The sequence below is a fragment of the Saccoglossus kowalevskii genome, chromosome 2 (assembly GCF_978046115.1).
Source record: "Saccoglossus kowalevskii chromosome 2, keSacKowa6.1, whole genome shotgun sequence".
NCBI lineage: Eukaryota > Metazoa > Hemichordata > Enteropneusta > Harrimaniidae > Saccoglossus > Saccoglossus kowalevskii.
The window spans coordinates 8,509,464-8,527,571 of record NC_140642.1 but is presented as its reverse complement, the minus strand read 5'-3'; the positions used below and the strand labels follow the sequence as shown (position 1 = coordinate 8,527,571).

The 18,108-nt window shown below is 36.7% G+C and overlaps 1 protein-coding gene across 3 annotated transcripts in view; it reads right to left on the bottom strand.

Annotated features, from left to right (window-relative positions):
- Nucleotides 1-17,832, bottom strand: part of LOC100378670 (exportin-1) — a 29,286-nt gene extending 11,454 nt beyond the window's left edge. The window contains exons 1-12 of one of the 3 annotated variants that reach the window (XM_078009878.2): nucleotides 17,716-17,832; nucleotides 16,211-16,376; nucleotides 14,129-14,230; nucleotides 12,743-12,877; nucleotides 11,126-11,286; nucleotides 7,008-7,122; nucleotides 6,584-6,703; nucleotides 6,129-6,257; nucleotides 5,766-5,924; nucleotides 4,884-5,075; nucleotides 4,661-4,799; nucleotides 3,004-3,107 (exon numbers count right to left, since the gene is read on the bottom strand). In XM_078009878.2, coding sequence (XP_077866004.1) covers nucleotides 3,004-3,107; nucleotides 4,661-4,799; nucleotides 4,884-5,075; nucleotides 5,766-5,924; nucleotides 6,129-6,257; nucleotides 6,584-6,703; nucleotides 7,008-7,122; nucleotides 11,126-11,286; nucleotides 12,743-12,877; nucleotides 14,129-14,230; nucleotides 16,211-16,345 — 1,491 coding nt within the window. In that variant the 5' untranslated portion in view covers nucleotides 16,346-16,376; nucleotides 17,716-17,832. Of the gene's footprint in view, nucleotides 1-3,003; nucleotides 3,108-4,660; nucleotides 4,800-4,883; nucleotides 5,076-5,765; nucleotides 5,925-6,128; nucleotides 6,258-6,583; nucleotides 6,704-7,007; nucleotides 7,123-11,125; nucleotides 11,287-12,742; nucleotides 12,878-14,128; nucleotides 14,231-16,210; nucleotides 16,377-17,446 lie in introns of all 3 variants that reach the window. The other 2 variants (XM_085490691.1, XM_085490698.1) reach the window with 2 other exon arrangements.
- Between the last annotated feature and the right edge of the window lie 276 nt (nucleotides 17,833-18,108).

The following is an 18,108-nucleotide window of genomic DNA, read 5'->3' as shown; positions in this document are numbered from 1 at the left end:
TTCGCAGTAAACCACCTGGTTATGGAAGTTGGGGAGGCCGGCCTATCCTGCCTGCCTCGTTCCAAATCCTTAGTATGGTTTAGTGGCAACTCCGTGCTCAAACCGAGAAGAGAAGCAATTCCTCCTGACCCTTCGGGCAGACAAAATTTGACAGCCGGGGGATGACGATTGGGTGAGGATCGTGTCCTGGGATTTGGTTCTAGGCGAGTAACCCGATTCGTGTCTTTAGCACAACTTGATTGTCCATAACGACGGTACATCATCCGAGAAGGACAATGCCCTCAGTTCTGAGGCGAGGGCCAGTAGGAAGACTATTTTCCCCGTCAAAAATTTGAGTGGTGCTGATTGGAGAGGCTCAAAGGGCGGTCTGCTAGAGCAGACAACACAGCTGACGAGTCCCAGTTGGGCGGCTCCCTTGTATGGGGTCTTGGCGTCCAGAAAGCAGTAAATAGTCTCCTAATAATAGGACAATCGGCTAGTCTTGTCCCCGTACGTTTTGAGTGGGGGGGGGGACAAGACCGCCCTGTAGCCAATGATCGCTGCGTAGGACAAACCCACTTCGTCAAACAGGTGGACGAAGGAGCCTGCCACCTGGCCAATAGAGGGATGGTATGGATCAATCTCCCTTCCGCTACACCAATTAGTGTATGCTTGCAGCATAGAAATGTAGGCCACATTGGTGGAATCCCTGTTCGCCCTGGCCAGGACGTTGGCAGCCTGCTCAGATAAGGCTTTCGTATGTGCGGGTCTACTGAGAGCCTCTATGTGTGTAAGTGCTGGGCTCGTTGGTAGTGCACCATCTGGTTGGGACGGCAGGTCTGGTAAGTCCAGAAGCACTGCTGGTGTTTCGCCTAGCATTTCCAACAGAAGTGGAAACTAGGCCTTGCTTGGCCAATTGGGTGCAACCCGTGATAATATGCGAGTGTGCACATGTCAAAGTTTTCTCCGGTGCCAAGTGAACAGGAAGGGAGGAAAGGCGTACACAACTAAGTGGGTCCACAGGGTTAGCAAAGTGACTCTGGCCCAGGCTCCTGGAGTCAGCAGGAGTGTTACGTACGTCGGGAGCTTGGCGTTCCGGGGTGCGGCAAACAGGTCCAACCTTGGACCGTCCCACAGCCGAAACAGCCTGGAGGCTACCCGCTGGGGTATCAGCCACTCCGTGTTCCGGAGACAGAGCCGTCCTGAAAGGGCGTCGCCAGACTGTTCCTTACCCCTGGAAGGTGGTGTGCGGTTAGCTCCACATTGTATTTGCATTTGCTCCACCAGGACTGACAACGATGGGGAAGGCCCCCCCTCCTTCTTGAAGGATACCACTGCTGCGTTGCCTGTGCGGAGCAGGACTCTGTGGTCTCGAACTACGGGTAGAAAGCGTGGAGTGCTAAGTACACTGCTCTCAGTTCGAGCCGGTTGATATGGTAGTCCCGAAACTAATGAGGGGGCCATATCCTTGGGCTTGTTGGTCCAATAGATGCGCTCTCCAACCCTGGGGGAGGCATCTCTTGCCAGAGTCATACCTGTGGCGTGCGGGTCCAAGGGGCACCCCTGTCTGAGGTTGGCCAGTGACGACCACCAGGGCAGGGCTTCCTTCACTTGGTCCGAGTATGAAACCCGCCTATCTAGTTCCCATAGGAGAACTCGCTGGGTGCATCGATGATCGATGATACTCGGCCTCACCCCGAAAGCGTGGCTCACCGAGTCATACAGATGGAAGACTGAGGGCCCACCCAGAGTACCGGCTGTATCCGACGCGAACGAACTGCGTCCTCTTTCACTTTAAATATATGAGAGGGAGAGTGTTCGACTGTGCGTCTCATAACAGGGTTGGTTCCCTCTGGGGACGCTTGTGGGTCTGTAAGAAAGTAGTCAAACCAACAGCGGAGATCGGACACAAGGATAAATTCGTTACCGTTGTACCGTTACCGGGTGACGAACCCTAGCTGGCTGAAAGGGGGGGGGGGTCACCGTGTGCCCTGCTTTGAAAGCCCTGCCCCGAGATCGGAGGCTTGGCTGCCAGCACTCCGTTGGCATTCAGTGCCCGAGGCTCCAGAGTAGGCCCGGTGCAATTCGCCTGAGCCTCGGCCTCCCCCCAAAATAGTGGGAGAGCAGTGACTGAGAACGGGTTTCCCGGAAGAGACGTGTTTGAATGCAAACATGCTTTCGTGTCTCTTCCTGCTTGCCCACAGAGGGGACACAGTGGAGACAGCTTGCTCCGAAATCTCAGGCATCAGAACTCCAGTGAAAAAACACACACCTTCACGCAAAAACCCTGCACGTAGCTATGACAAAGTATCGCGGATGCAGGTTCTATGCTGGTAAATTCTGAATATAACCACTGCACAGTTGACTTGAAACACGAGACCGGAAAGAAAACGGCAGCGAACCCTGGTGCTGTCATTACATCTATATATTGCTAAATACATTGCAAATAAAAGACGACATGCATGAGGGAAACGAATTACAGTTGTAAAAGGTGCCGCCATGAAAACCAACATGTGGTTATGTAGTGGCGCCGGGTTTTAATTTCTTTGTTGTGGAAAAGCATAACACACAAAGGGGAAAATGACACGAGGGTAAAAAAACAAGAAAAACTTATCCTACCAGCTAGAATGTCGGATGCCGCGGCTGCGGCAACGACCCACGCTGGAAAGCCGGACAGGAAAAGCAACAGAGCCAGGCAGAGCTGCTCAGAATCATTCCCCGATGAGGCGGAGAAAAATTAAGAGTGATTGACAGCTACCTATGGCGCTGCCATGTGGCCTCGGTCACGTGGGTTCGCGACGTAAGGGGTAAAAGAATATTGAGGTCATGGGGCTTCCCCTGACCTAGATTCTATCTCTCCGTCACCGGCAGAATCGCTGATTAATGCCTACAGTTCAAAATAGTCATTTTGACTGACCGGAGTCTATGGTGGGTAATTGAACATAGTGAATCAGTTGAGCAAACATTATTTAAATATTTGGAGATAAGTTTATTTTGTCTGAAGAGCAAGATATAGTTACTTACTGTGTTGAGATTTTTCCAAGACCACTCTTGTCCATTCACTTGTAAATGTAGTTTTTCTGTCATTATCTGTTCTGTGTCACCGTAGTCTAAATGGGTTAGGTAAACTGAAACAGAGAATTTAGACAGCTTTGGTTTACTATGGCACAAACTATTGTTGAATCCAATTAATAACCATAATTTGTGTTACAATGTACAATAAATTCAGACTAGGAAACAAAAAATCAGTAGCAACGCATCTTGGGATCATCTCTTTTTTCAACACGACATAATAACGATGCAGATTGCCATTTTTGGAATATTATTCTTCAGATAGGGGGTGCCAGGCAGGGTAATTCTTTTTAAAGCCATTGTCACAATCTCTTTTGCATTTTATTTTGAAAAAATATGCTAAAAAGAATGCTTTTTGATAGGTTACTGTCAAATGGTTAAATTAATCAGGTGAATGGATGATTTTAGCACTTGTGCAGCATTTAACACCCTGCTTTTGATTCACAATGACGCTGATTAACAGGTTTATTTGAATGGATTTCACGGTCAAAACATTACAACTATGAGTGCATTTCAGTGTTATTAAATTGTTGTCATAAACACTGTTAGTCGAAACTCTCAACTAGGAGGGCAGTTTGTAATCAGGATGTGGTTAACAATAAGATACTATACGATCCTAAGAGTGTGTATAAAGTGTTGTTATACATTGTCTCAGCAGACATATGAAGTAGTCATCTGAGATAGCGTGCACATCATTTAATTTTTGCAGTGGGAACGCCAAAAGCACTACTGACACAGTGTTATGGAACTGAATAACTGCAGCACATGTACAATTTGCATGTTTTATAACTAATATGTTAGGATCACAAAATGTGCATAATAAAAAGGATGAATCAGAAGTGGTTGATGACAGAAACACAACAAGACAAAACAAGACATAAATGTGTACTGAAAAAGATCTTCCAACTGATACAGTTGTCTAATGGCAGCAAAACGAGTAAAAACATTGAAATGAACTTGACCTGAATAAAAAATATTCCCTTAAGATTTTGCTGTTATGTCATGAAATGAACAAATCTGACAGAAGACCACCCTCGGTAGCTGTGCTACAAAATAGCAAGGTGATCTAGTTTAAGGTTTGAGAGAAGAAGTTGCTTGAATGAAAGTTTGATGGACGATGTACTACAGGTTCAGTCAACCCATGAGCTCCGCTCGGTAATCTTCGATGACAGCAGAGCTAAATATTGACGTGCATATGCAAGTCATCATAGATTATCGTTATGTTAAGTTTGAACGAGCCCGGTCTAAAAAATGGCTCTGAACACACGCAAAGATGAACTCTAAATTAATAGTCCTCGATTTCGAACTTCATCTGAAACGGGGACTAAAAATGTATTGTGCATTACCTATTTGTGAAGTTTGAATGAAATTGCCAAGAACAGACAAATACATTATTTTCAGTCATTATACACCAAAAATTATCTTTTTTGAACTAAAATATCCCTAAATGTGCATGAATCATAAAGAAACTTGCTGAGCGGCTGCATAATGCGTTTCAGATTATACAACTCTGACGGACAGACAGAACCAAATTCATGAGCCCAATCTTGGACTCATGTCCTGTGGCAGAGGCTAATGAGCAATGTTCAATACCAACAAAAATATTTACCTAACGTTTCCCTCATATTTTTATATAAATTAATTGAATCAGTATCTTTCATAAATTCTCTCACAACTTCTCCTTGATCATTCTCCACAACTAGAACTTCTTCTGGTTTGGCCATTCGTGATATCATCACACGCCGTACCTGTAAATGACAAACAATTTATGAAAGAAACTCAAACAATATATAGCAGTTAATAAACAAAAATTAACACAAACATTAACTCACCCTGGACAAAACAGGGTTGTACAACTGTCTTCTTGCAGGCATTTCACTGTTCTGCTGACCAAGCAAGAATGGTGTTGACGAGAAAGGACTTTCTCTATAGAGTTCAGATGCAAGACTGTTCCAATATTCCAAGCAAATCTTGAAGATTTCAGTCTCTTCAACCTCTGATATTAGAACCAAGTACTGCAATGACTACAAAGAAAAATGTATTTATTTCAATTGTAATACTGTACTACTTGCTCTGGAGAGCAAACAAAATATTGGGACAATCGTTTTGCATTTCTTTTGCCCTTCAATATATTTAAAAAAAAAAATATTTTACCCAGTTTTATTCAATTTATAAATAAATAAAATCAGTGCACAATCAACATTTTTAGGTTGAGGAAGTATTTGGTTGATTACTATTCTTGACTATATGCATGGTATTATAAGTATAAGTACATGTATGTGGAACAGGATTTGTGTTGAAAATAGCGTAATGAAAATGAAAACGCCAACCATTCTTCATGTGAATTTTAAATTTACTTATAGTATCACTCTAGAATATTTGGTCTTCAAGACTACAATTAGGCTAAATTAACTCTGATACTAAACTACAAATAATAACTTGAAACTGAATGTGTTGTCAGTTGCTCCGATGTTGGCAACATGAAGTCTGGGTGCATCACGAGTGTATTAAAACAACCTTTATTTGAAGCAAAAAAAAAAACATTCAAAGCAATCCCTGTATATTTACTATAAATGTTGACAAAAACTTACCATAGTGTAGCAGCATTTACATAAAAATTATTGTTCGAAGAAATACTGAAACGATAGTTGTAGTTACTGTTCCCTATAGCCAATAGCCTATGCGAAAGTGGTAGACAAAAATGTTACACAAACCTCCATTAATGACGCATGTAGGTCTTGCTTTCTCTCAATTAACTGACTGTGCTCTTTGAGGAATGTATAGAGGAAAAGACTGAGATTTTGAATAAAGTTCTGCTCATCATCTCGTCCATTAGCATACGCATCTTTAAGATTTGTTTCAGGTGGCAGCATCTGGAACAATTAAACGAGTCATTGTAAACCATTCTTAATATTCCTTGTCTTGACGTTTTTGAAAAATGAGTAATGGAATGGGCCTCCTCTGCACCAATCGATGCGTGTCTGGTAACCATGCCAGTTCTCCACACAAGTTTTATCAACTGTTTTTCCAGCTGTGCTCATAAGCCCAGCAACTCTGTGAAAAATACGTAAGCTTACTTGTTTTAGTTGGGTCATTGTTAGCGTGAATAACATAACAAACTGCTCATCATACTGATTGACATGGACACCAGCAATTTCAGTCAAGCACTTCAATGTCACATTGCGGAACATGGGTACATTGAGAAACTGTAATAGAAATACACATAACATTTGATTAACAAGGTAACTGATTGATGATATATGTTTCAGACAGCATAGAGCTTATAGTTCCAGGGAAGTGTTAGGTTTTTGTACTAGAATTAGTCATCTGTGATGATCATTTATAAAAAGACTTGTGCAAAAGTCAATAAAACACCATCCGCGACAGTATTGTGATGTTACTATTGGATTACTATCATGCTATAAAGTTATTTGAACACAAAGCTATATATTCTGATTATCTGAATTATTTCAACCAGTTTTTTCACTAATCATAAAAACAATGACAAAATAGAGAACTTTGGAATACATACCTTGTATACAAGTGTTGTAATGAGCTTTGTTTCAAAAATATAGCCCAAGGGTATCCAGTTGAGAAATCTGAGTAGGGTATGAAGGGTGGACCCTACCAATGGTGCATTCTGAGAATTATCCTATATTGAATAAACACATTTATTAAGTTACATAATCATTAAGTGTACAAACAAATCCAATGGCTACAAACCATACCTGTATACTAGTATATCAATTGTTACATTTGATACTTAATAATGGCAGTGAGTAAATAAAGATCATTGATAAAGCAAACTTATTACCAATGCAAATACACAGTGTATGTAGACAAAAATTCATGTACCAAGTACCAGCCAAACTCATTTTCTCAGGTCATTAAATGATTGTAGAATAACTGCAACTGAGGTAATACAACATGAAATAGGAACCAATGATGAATCTTACCATGACAAACTGGCAAAGTTGAAATATCTGTGAAAATTCAGTGCACATACTGTCTTTCAAATGTTTAGCTTTGGTTTGAGTCATTTGTCCACTAGAGAAATCAAACACTTCCTCACTGAAATAGAAAAATTGTAATAGAAGGTCACTTTATGATTACAAACATGAAACAGGCCAACAGATCAAATGATTTTAGTATACGTTGCAATAGAAACATAAGCATTCTTCTCCCCGATAACAATTTTAAACAATCAATTGCAGTCAAACCTGTATATAGCAACCATGGTCTTTATATAGAGGTTGGATGATTTTATATGGATTACAAATACATTTGACATAATAAAAATCAAAGAAAGCTTAGAAAGAACTCCCATGTGCTGAGAGTATTGGAGACACATTAAATATAATTCGAAATTACTTAGCTGAAAACTAATTATGCAAATCAGAAAATTAATATGACCAGATTTGAGTGTAAAACTAACGAGGTCTGCGCAATGTAACAGAAAATCTATGTCTCCAAGTTTAATTGAAATGTGATTAGAACCAAAAAATTATGAATTATTATGCTTATTAGGGAATTAATATGAACAGATTTTTACCCCAAACTAATTAGGTTTGTACATTGTCCTAGAGCATCTTTATACTAAGTTTCATTGAAATGGAATAATTAGTACCGTGAAAACTCCAAAATTTCGACCCCTCTAAAAATTCGATCGCCTATTTATTTGCCGGGTTTCGGTGTTTTATTTACCTCCAAATTTTCGATTCCACTAAAAATTGCCGACTCATTCTTATTCGAAAATTGCGACCAGTTTTAGTTTTCCCACAAACGAAAAAAAACACGATGTGAGCGTTCAAACGGGACCTTCCTCGAAGGCATGAATCCGGGTTTCTGATTGACTGAGAGATTTTTATTTTATTGGTAACGAAAATATATTCTAAATAAACGAAGTTTCAAATAAAAACGAACACAAAAATCTCGGCATGCTGCGTTTCTGAATTGTTGATTATTACTGTACTCAGTAGTGATTATAATAATGTACACAAAATAAATTTGTTGAATGGTTATGAAATACAAATAAAAGTCAACTTAGTTTCATCGTAAGCGAATGATTCCGGTCTCGTATAAACGTTTGATGCTGTAGGATATCCGCCATGTTCTCTTAGGTCAAATAGGTCAAATCGCTAATTAACCAATCAAAAAGCTGGATGATGCCAACGTGTTCAAATTACCATAGCTTATTTAAATATGTTAATGTTATTGAACGCAATGCGGAAGAGATTGGTGTTGTAGTACGATGTTTTGGCTTGGATTTTGATGCGAAAACGGCATGATTTTTTTTAAATAAAAAAATTAGTTGTTTTTAAAAAATAAACTGGTCATCTGAAGAATAATTTAACATTGTTCACAGTGATAACAGCTCATTCTCGAAAGGAAGCTTACCCGCTCACGCTAGTCACGATAAAAATCATACACGTGTACTCTTGAATAGACAAACGTCAATGACTACGGTAAAACTTAGACTCTATTTTAGCCGGCAGGATTGATTGAAATGTCCGAAAAATGACGCCAAAATACACCTTAAAAGTCCCATTTTATTTTCTTAAATCCCATTTTATTTTTTAATCCAAGGGCGAATTTACGGCAGAATTTGGTCCCTCAAATAAGGGACACGTGAGCTTTGATTCTAACCGGATACATTGCACTGGGTCGGGGAGATCGTTTGCTAAACTTCCATGTATCTTTTGTCCAATGGGTACCTGTACTTCGAACATTCGCAAGTTTTTCTAGGTAGTGCGAGACAGCTTTGTCTTTTGACCTATTAGTTTTGTGCTGACCTCTTCTCCGCGTCTTGATGTTTTGTTTTGCTTGTCATAATACTCACTGATTGATGACTTTGTTTAGATTTTGAGTTACAACTCGGCCACGACCTTTGCTTTTACCGTGAAACATGAGGAAGTTTACGTCAATTGACGGACATTGCATTTTTTAAAAACTAATGAAGCACACTGTCTATCATCCCCATTTTTTCATTTGCTGATTTCTATTCTGAAAAATTTGACCGTCCGAAAATGCACCTTAATTTTGACTCTAAAAACACGTCACATATCTAACACCAATTATTTAAAACCGGTCGAAATTTTGGAGTTTTTACGGTACTTTAGATATCAGTGTGAAAGCTTAAAATTGGTTAATTATGCAAATTAGGTAATTAATATGTACAGATTTTAACCCGCAATTATTCAGGTCTGTCTATTGTCCTACAGCATCCATGTACATTCATTGATATGTGATGTATAGTACCTGAGATATCAGTGTGAAAGTTGGTTAATTATGCAAATTAGGTGATTAATATGCACAAATATTTACCGGAAACTAATTGGGTCTGCATAATTCTAGATTCATTGAAATGTGATGATTAGTACTTTAGATATCAGTAGAAAAGCTGAAAATTAATTATGCAAATTAGGTAATTAATATGCACAATTATTTACCCTAAAACTAATCAGGTCTCTGCATAGTCCTAAATGATCTATGTACCAAGTTTCATTGAAATGCGATGATTAGTACTTGAGATACCCGTGGAAAAGCTGAAAATTAACTAATTATGCAAATTAGGTGATTAATATGCACAAATATTTATCGAAAACAATCAATCTCTGCATAGTCCTTGAGTATGTAAGTACCAAGTTTCATTGAAATGTAATGCTAACTACTTATATCAAATGCTGAAAATTAATTAATTATGCAAATTAGGTAATTAATATGTACTGATATTACCATAAAAACTATCAGGTCTGTGCAGTGTCGTATGACATCTATGTACCAAGTTTCATTGAAATGTGATGATTAGTACTTGAGATATCAGTGGAAAAACCGAAAATTGACTAATCATTATGCAAATTAGGTAATTAGTGTCCACGGATTATTACCAAAAACTAATCAAAACCTAGCATTAGTTCAGAGCATCTATGTACCAAGTTTCATCAAAATCCAATGAGTGGTTGTTTAGATATCAGTGGAACAGTCATGGAACCACTAAAAAATAGCTAATTATCATGCAAATTAGGTAATTAATATGCACGAATTTTTACCAAAAATTAATCAAATCTGCGCATATGTTCAGAGCATCTATGTACCAAGTTTCATCAAAATCCAATGAGTGGTTCTTTAGATATCAGTGGAACAGTCATAGAACAGCTAAAAATTAGCTAATTATCATGCAAATTAGGTAATTAACGAGCATGGATTTTTACCAAAACCTAATCAAATCTGCGCATTGGCCCAGAGCATCTATGCACCAAGTTTCATCAAAAACCGATGTATGGTTCTTGAGATAGCAGTGGAACAGTCGGACACACATACACACACACACACACACATACACACACACATACAGACACACTAACTGCAAAGACTCCCATTTTGTGCTTCGCACATGGGAGTCAAAAATGAGGTAATTTTGTTGCAAGAACACAAATACTTGAGTTGAAACAAAATGCTAATTATTATTCTGGTCTTTAAACAAAGATGAATCTGCAAAAATATTACTGAAAGGGCAGTCACATGCTACAGGTGGTCTTTATACACAGGTTGTTAATACTATGCCTTGGGACTGCTTAATAGTGCTTACAGTATTCTCCACAGGATTTTGTTAGCAAAGGGACAATAAGAAGAAAATGCATTTGTTGATTGATACTTTTGGTACAGAATGCAGTTGCAAGCTTCCATAAACAAGAATTGAAAATTGTGATTTTGTACCAAATTGCAAGGTGTTAGCGGGAAGAACACTGTAGGCAGGTGGTGTTTATACATCAGTTGCTCATAAGTTACACTTGGGATTGCCTAAAAGTGGTTACTACAGGCAGGTGGTCTTTATATAGAAGTGGTCACTAACAAATAACATTTCTTTCTTTCACAACGCTTGAGCATTGGTACACTCACTGATAAAAAATCAACATATCTACTACTCTGTGGTATCCTATAGTGCTTTCGTGCCAGCTCTGAGGGGCAGTAATGTTTCATCACAATAAACTTGCATGTCCTATAGCTAATAATATTATAGTCACAAAATATCTAGAAAATGTCAGTGTTCTTGTAAATAAAAGAAATTACTAACCTGAGCAATTTTAAAATATGCATATTGTTCTGGCAAAGAGATTCATTAGTTTTACTGGCTCCAACAATGTCTCCAATAAATGAAGGCCAGTTCTTTGGCCACTCCTGTTTTAGAATCTGTACTAATATCATGTTCAGCTTTCCCAGATAAACCTTTTCTTTCTGATGGGAAGAATGGGAACACATGGTAAAAAAGGTGAATATAATTATAATAACAATAGGACAATTGACCTGGTCAGCAACATTTCTAAAGTGGTCATAAATGGCGGTTGGGGCAACCACCGCAGCAAGATCCCTGGTACCATATTCATTCTGTAAGTTGAATTACCTGTTTATGGCAACATCTCATCACATGCTGAATTTATAAATCCATGTTTATGTTTTTGCTTTCTTAATACATGTAACACCATTCGAGTGTTGTGCATTGTTTCTATTCACATGTTTGAAATCACCATTGACATATCATAGTTAAACCCAATTTAATAATTCATATGCTAAAAAATTTAAACTAATTTATTTTTTACCTTTATCATTGTAGATGAAAAGCAAGATATGTAAGCGGAAAATATCTGTCCTTGTTTGTCGTTATTGGCTCAGTCATAAATAAAAAAAATAGGTGTGGTTATACCAATTTTAATCCAATTTCTTTCAAACTTGGATAATATATATTAACTGTTTGCCGTCTTGGCCAAGTTTGATTATGGCACATGTTCTATGTACATTTTTCAAGATATTTATTAAAATTCACTTAAAACTGTCTTGGCAGTTAAAATAACTCCAACAATTTATCTTCAAACTTGGAAGAAAGAAGTTGCATTGTTAGTTTGTTATCCATCCATACATTTGTTATTTAATCTAGGTTCTCAATGGACAAGGTTGTAACAGTTACGCTATGTTTATTATAGCATTTCAGCCATTGACACAAGACATTTGTGCTATAGTAAACAAAACTAAAACCATTCTGAAACAGAACTTGACTAATGTTTAAAGGAAAAGTCCAAGTCTAACAACATAATACTCCCAGATGAAAGAGCTTGGCAAATGCAAGAACATGCAATTTACAGCTTTTTCATGTCACTTTTCATTATCTAGATATTTACCTTTTCATTAATTTATAACAGAACTGAAAATATACATTTCTGTGTTCTACTTAATGCTCAATTATATGTATACAATTTATCAATGTATTATATGGGTGATATATAACCTGTTGACCACAAAAAGGGGACAAAAAAGTATCATTCTACTTTTAACAATTAAAATAATGATTTTTATTGTTTTTACATTATTGGCTATATCTTCATTTTATGTGTATTTGTAAATTCTAATTTCCATTACTATAATTATATAAATGAGTAATATTGCACACTGATAATTTGAAAAAAAAAATGCATCAGTATTTCTCACGTTATAGATGAATACATTTTCTCAATTTTTCACAACAGTTGGTATGATGTCACACTTTACCCACAAACTTTTGCTGGAGAATCAAGACTTGAGTTCCCTTTAAAATGTGTGTAAACTAAGTGCAAGCACACAAAAGTCCTAACAGGGACTAACTATTGTCCAAGTTGTGGAATGCTTACGGGATATGCACACTATAATTCTAAATACCAACCTCTAAATTCTCAGAATCTGAAGAAATTCTGATTATGAGTCCAACAGTATATTTTTTAATTCCCTCACACTGACTCCTTGGTAAAACTTTCCATCTTGATTTAATGACAGTCTCCAAGATTTGCAGAGCATAATACTAGGAACAAAACGAACATAGCAAGTATTTTAATCAGCTGAAAACATAAAAAAGAATATCAATTGAAGTATAGTTTATATGAATATAAAGATCAGTAACTATCTGGTGAAAAAAATACCTGCCACCTATTCATTAACTCTCTAATCAAATCGAGTGTCATTTTTAGTCAGAAAAGGCAAAAAAAATGCTTTGACCAATTTGTACAAAATTAACTACACTAAGGGACGAAGTCAAAAGATCGATGTTGGATAAAAAACTTATTTCCTTTAGTTTGGGGGTGGGGGGTTTTGACCTCAAAAAGTTTCCATCCTACAAAAACGATTTTATTTTTTAATGAAGTCAAAAAAATCTTGGAGTATTTGTAGTTCGTTTTTTTTTCTATCCAATCCTGGACAGATTAACCGAAAAGGAAAAAACACACATCCAAGACGAGAAAATGGTTTGGTTCGAGCGTAATCTGTGCGTCAAATGAGGTGCATTTGTAACATATTTTTACACCCACCCGACAACCAACTTCTATGCCATACTACTGTTCGATTATCAATTTGTATTTAATGGTGAATGTAGTCTGACGCCATGACCAATATTTATCAATTAAGTTTCAGTGGGGGGTAGGGGGTTTGGAAAAAAACTAAAGGAATTAATTTTTTTTATCCGACATCGATCTTTTGACGTTGTCACTAAAGCATACAATGTAAAGCATGTCAATTTTTGGTTTGGATGAATGAGCTTTCTGGGTCAAAAAGTGTTATTTTCACTTATTTCAACCCAAAAAGACACTCTTAATAGACATCAAATTGATGTAAATAGAGCACATTGTTTTGTTTTTTTGCTATCAGTACATTGTAGTCTACACATCCAAACATTTTCTCCATTAGTATTGGATAGTAAAAATAAGTAATGTTATAATGATCCTGCATACAATAAATGTTATTGGCGCTTCTATTAGAGCAAATACGGTAATCACATATTCACAGACTTTAATACAATTAATATTATAGAGTTCTATATTTCACATATTACAAGCCTAGATAAAGTAGAATAGAAAAAAAAAAGTTGCATAGTTTCTGCAACATTCCAACACCAGATGTGTTTCAGCTCAGCATCAGTCACAAAGAAATTTTAATAAATTAAACAATGAAGCACCGTTTTGATGCTAGAGAGCAAAAAAGTTACACAAGTTCAGTATTCAATACCAGTAGAATATATTTATTTGTTCATCCACTGAATAGAGAACAAATTAGTACATACTTTAGTTTGCTGATTCTGTGAATATTCAAGTATTGTGTCAACTCTCGTCCAGGCATCTGGGTGTTCCTTCAAAGTTGTCAGAACTTCCTGTGCCATTCGTTGCTGAAAGTGAAAGAAGAATGTTTGTAATGATTGAGGCCTGAGACAACACTGCAACATATATTTTTTAATGTGACTTTAATCTGATAATACTGATGTCAAAAATAATACGGTTATCAAGATATTTGAAAAATTGTACAAATTAGGAAATTAATCTGATGAAATCTGATTAGCAGTACAAGTAATAATATGTGAATATATAAAAATTGGCTAACTTAGGGAAGTATACATGCTTTCAACCCTAAACTAATCACATCTAATGAAGCACCTACATAAAGTATCAAGTTTCAGTAAAACACGAGTGATTTTTGAGGTATGGGTGAAAAAGTTGAAACGAATTATAAGTAAATTTTATGCATGGATTTCAAAATGAAACTCATCAGTTCTGTACATTGACTGGTGGCATCTATGTACCAAGTTTCATTTAAACATGGTTGGTTCTTGGCAATTGTTTGAAAAACTGAAAAGTTACTATAACTATAAAGCAATTTAGGTAAATAGTACACAAGGCTCAAAGTTCACAGAGACCATGAAGGCAATTTCCTCAATGTTCCACCTAAATGCCTTGACTGTCCAAGTCCAAGGCATTTTTTGAAATTTTGGCATTGAAACTGGATGCCCTCGGAATACTGAAATTCTAGCCAAGATTATGGACAGATTTCAACCCCAAACTAATCTCATCTGTAATGAGTTTGGTGTGACCATGTGTCTGTATAAGCAAAATCTTGAAAATTTCTGACATTAGTATTTTTAGGACCATATCTATAAATATTAAATAGGTAATTTGCATTATTAGATTCCCTTTCTTATTATTAGATTTTACAGCACTGACAGATACATAACTGACTTCAGCCTAAATCAATAATATTGTCCAACATGTGGTCGATAATATATTGAGGGTGCTTGCATCAATTTCAGAGTTTTGATTAATCTTAGTAGGTCTATGGATGAGCAATAGAAATTTAGTCTGTATTCTACAGACATATTCTACACTGACTGAAACGTCAGGGCCTGATTTAACATAAATCAAAAATATCTTTGGTAGTATTTCTTGTACAATTGCATTCTATATGTTTTCTGATACAGTTGCCATTGGTTTAGAGATTATTATTATTACCTAATAATGAGTTGCAAGAAAAAGCCACTCAACTCGCTCACAATATTACCAAAGAATAACATAGTAAAATTGGACAGAAAAAAAAATATGGTGGGTCTCTGCCTTAAAAAAAAATCAGTGGTATTTCAGCTTTCGATTTACATGTATAAGTGTTAACCTTTTCTGTTTGGTGCCTCCATGTTACCAACTGAAATGTTGACAGGAAACGAATTCCTTTACCTTTGCTAAAGGTAGTTAAAAAAAACACACTGTTAATTTATTGCTGCTAATTTTACTTTAAATTAGGTTCATACATGTAATTAAATCACACTGATAACTGTCAATGTAAACGATAAGAAAAAATATTCATTGAAAAGATCCAGTGAAAGTAAAAGGTTGTCGGCATGGTGAATTGCAAGTATTATCTAGCGTACGTACATGTATTCAGCAAACATTCTTTATTTTTATATTTATATTGTAATTATTTTCAGTAATTTTAAAAATCGCAAGTTGGGTGTTGCTTAAATAAACTGTCAATCCCTCGCTCATTTTAGTCAGTTGTACCTGTTACAAAAATGGATTATAGACATAACAGTCGTCGTACCCTGTCATTTTCAAATTGCAGTTGAAAAAGTGATTCGCTCAAGGAAGGCACTTTTGATTTGACAAAGTCCATCAAACCGCTATAATCAAGTTTTCCGTCCGTGTAAATGAACAGCCCATTCATGTACAGTAGTTTGTCAACAGGCTAATTTGCATCTAAATATTATAAGTACATGAATGTCATTGATGAGTGAAGTACTATGCACTAAGTACTGAGTCAAGTGCATTAAATACCCAATAAAACTGAATGACATTTGTACTAAAAATTAACAAATACCACATACCTGACTACCTTCACCAGTGTAGAGACAGACAACTACATTATCTAATAAATTAATATCTAGTTTCTGGTTGAAATCCAGCAACTGTGAAACTGTCTGTTCTGTCAGTGCAGTTGCCATATTTGTTGGATTTCTCATTTGGTTGACTGGGACGGACACTAGGTTTTCCCTGAAATAGAATAACAATGTAATAATCCACAAAATTTGTCGTATTATCAAAAACAATAAAGTCAAAAATGTGACATGCAGTACTACATTTATGGTAGAACACAGTAAATAAGTTTTGAATTAATCTTGACTCCACCAAATCATAATCTAAAAGCAATGGAAACTTAGGTCCAGCTACATCAAACTAGCCTCAACTGGATGGTCTGATAACCTAGTTCTTTTTCACATAATGAGATAGTGACCTACTAACAAGACCTGTTAGAAACATGCACATGATATCACTTGGCTCAAAATAGGTTCATTTGGGTTACAAATCATCCAAAGATGGTTCGTTTTCCAAGATTATCTATACTTAAGGGGGAAGTACATGCTTTCTATTACTACATTAAAGTGACATAGGTAATCTATTATCATGTTAATATTACGGTGACTGTTAAGTGACCTCAAGTAAGTCACCACTTGCATAAACAATAAATACTGTATTTGCAAGCATAATAAGGTTTAATTTAACATTAAAGGCAAACTTGCATTACCAAAACAAGTCAATAAACAAGGACACCTTATTTTTTTCATTTTACACTCTTGGTGTATTTATACTGTACTATCAAGAGCACCCAATTACCATAAGGATCCAACTTTATTTGGTCGCACTAGATCTGGATAAGACCGGTTGGACACAACCACGGAACATAGAATGAATATGACACCAACACTGTGTTTTTGTTGTTGTTTATTGCCATTCTAATAGAAAAAATTACACTACTAACTAGTTTAATACACGAAATTTAGGCAAACAATAAAATAAATTCAACATTCAAGTATCATGAAGCTAAGTGTCTGTCAACCTTTAATTCCACGCTCAAAAATATTGTGAAAAACACAATACAGTAATTTCACAACAAGAAACAAGGACCAACAACTGGGTGAAGCAGACGTTCATTAATCGTGGTACACTCAGTACGCATGTGTGGAACAGTCAACAACATGCCTAACAGCCATGAGGCAGAATATGAATCAACAAACTCGTAGAGCAAGCAGGATACGTGCATTTGGCTAAGAGTGCCACCTTACCTCGAAGTCTAATCCTTGAAAGCGGTGGCGACGAAAATAAAGCATTAAATCATAGAAAGAGTCGCGAAGAAGCACACTTGTCTGACCAGTTTCGCGATATTCCAAAACACGACACCCAGTCTGGCTATGTATTTGTATATGGTCAGCTCGAAACCCGGAAGTGACCGTGTTCAAATCTATGGCAGCCTAATATACATGTGCCGGGAAATGTGTGAATTCAGCAAATTTTGAACCAAAACGACTAAGAAACTGCCAAATATCGACAGTACCTTTTATTCCACCTTTTCGTTTGTAAGCGTGATGGAAAATTTTGGCTTTTTTTCTGGTTTTCTGAACCGGTTAGAACCAGTTCGTGTTGTTTCCGAAAACATCCGAAGCCTGCCGAAACATAATGAACGAGCATAAACCTCGGTGAGGGGGCCTTTACAAAATATTGAGACTGTACATGTACGACGTGTTATGCAATACAATTTACAATACGAGAGAGATATTTCCTACTATTTACTTTTTATTTACAGTTTATAAAATGTACGTCTAATTAAATATCAACAAAGATGTGTTAATTGTGTAAATTCCGCAATTAATTAATTTATCTTAAGCACAATCCCTGAACAAATTGTGACTCTGACCACAGTCACAGTAGGAACTGTGCGCACACTGAT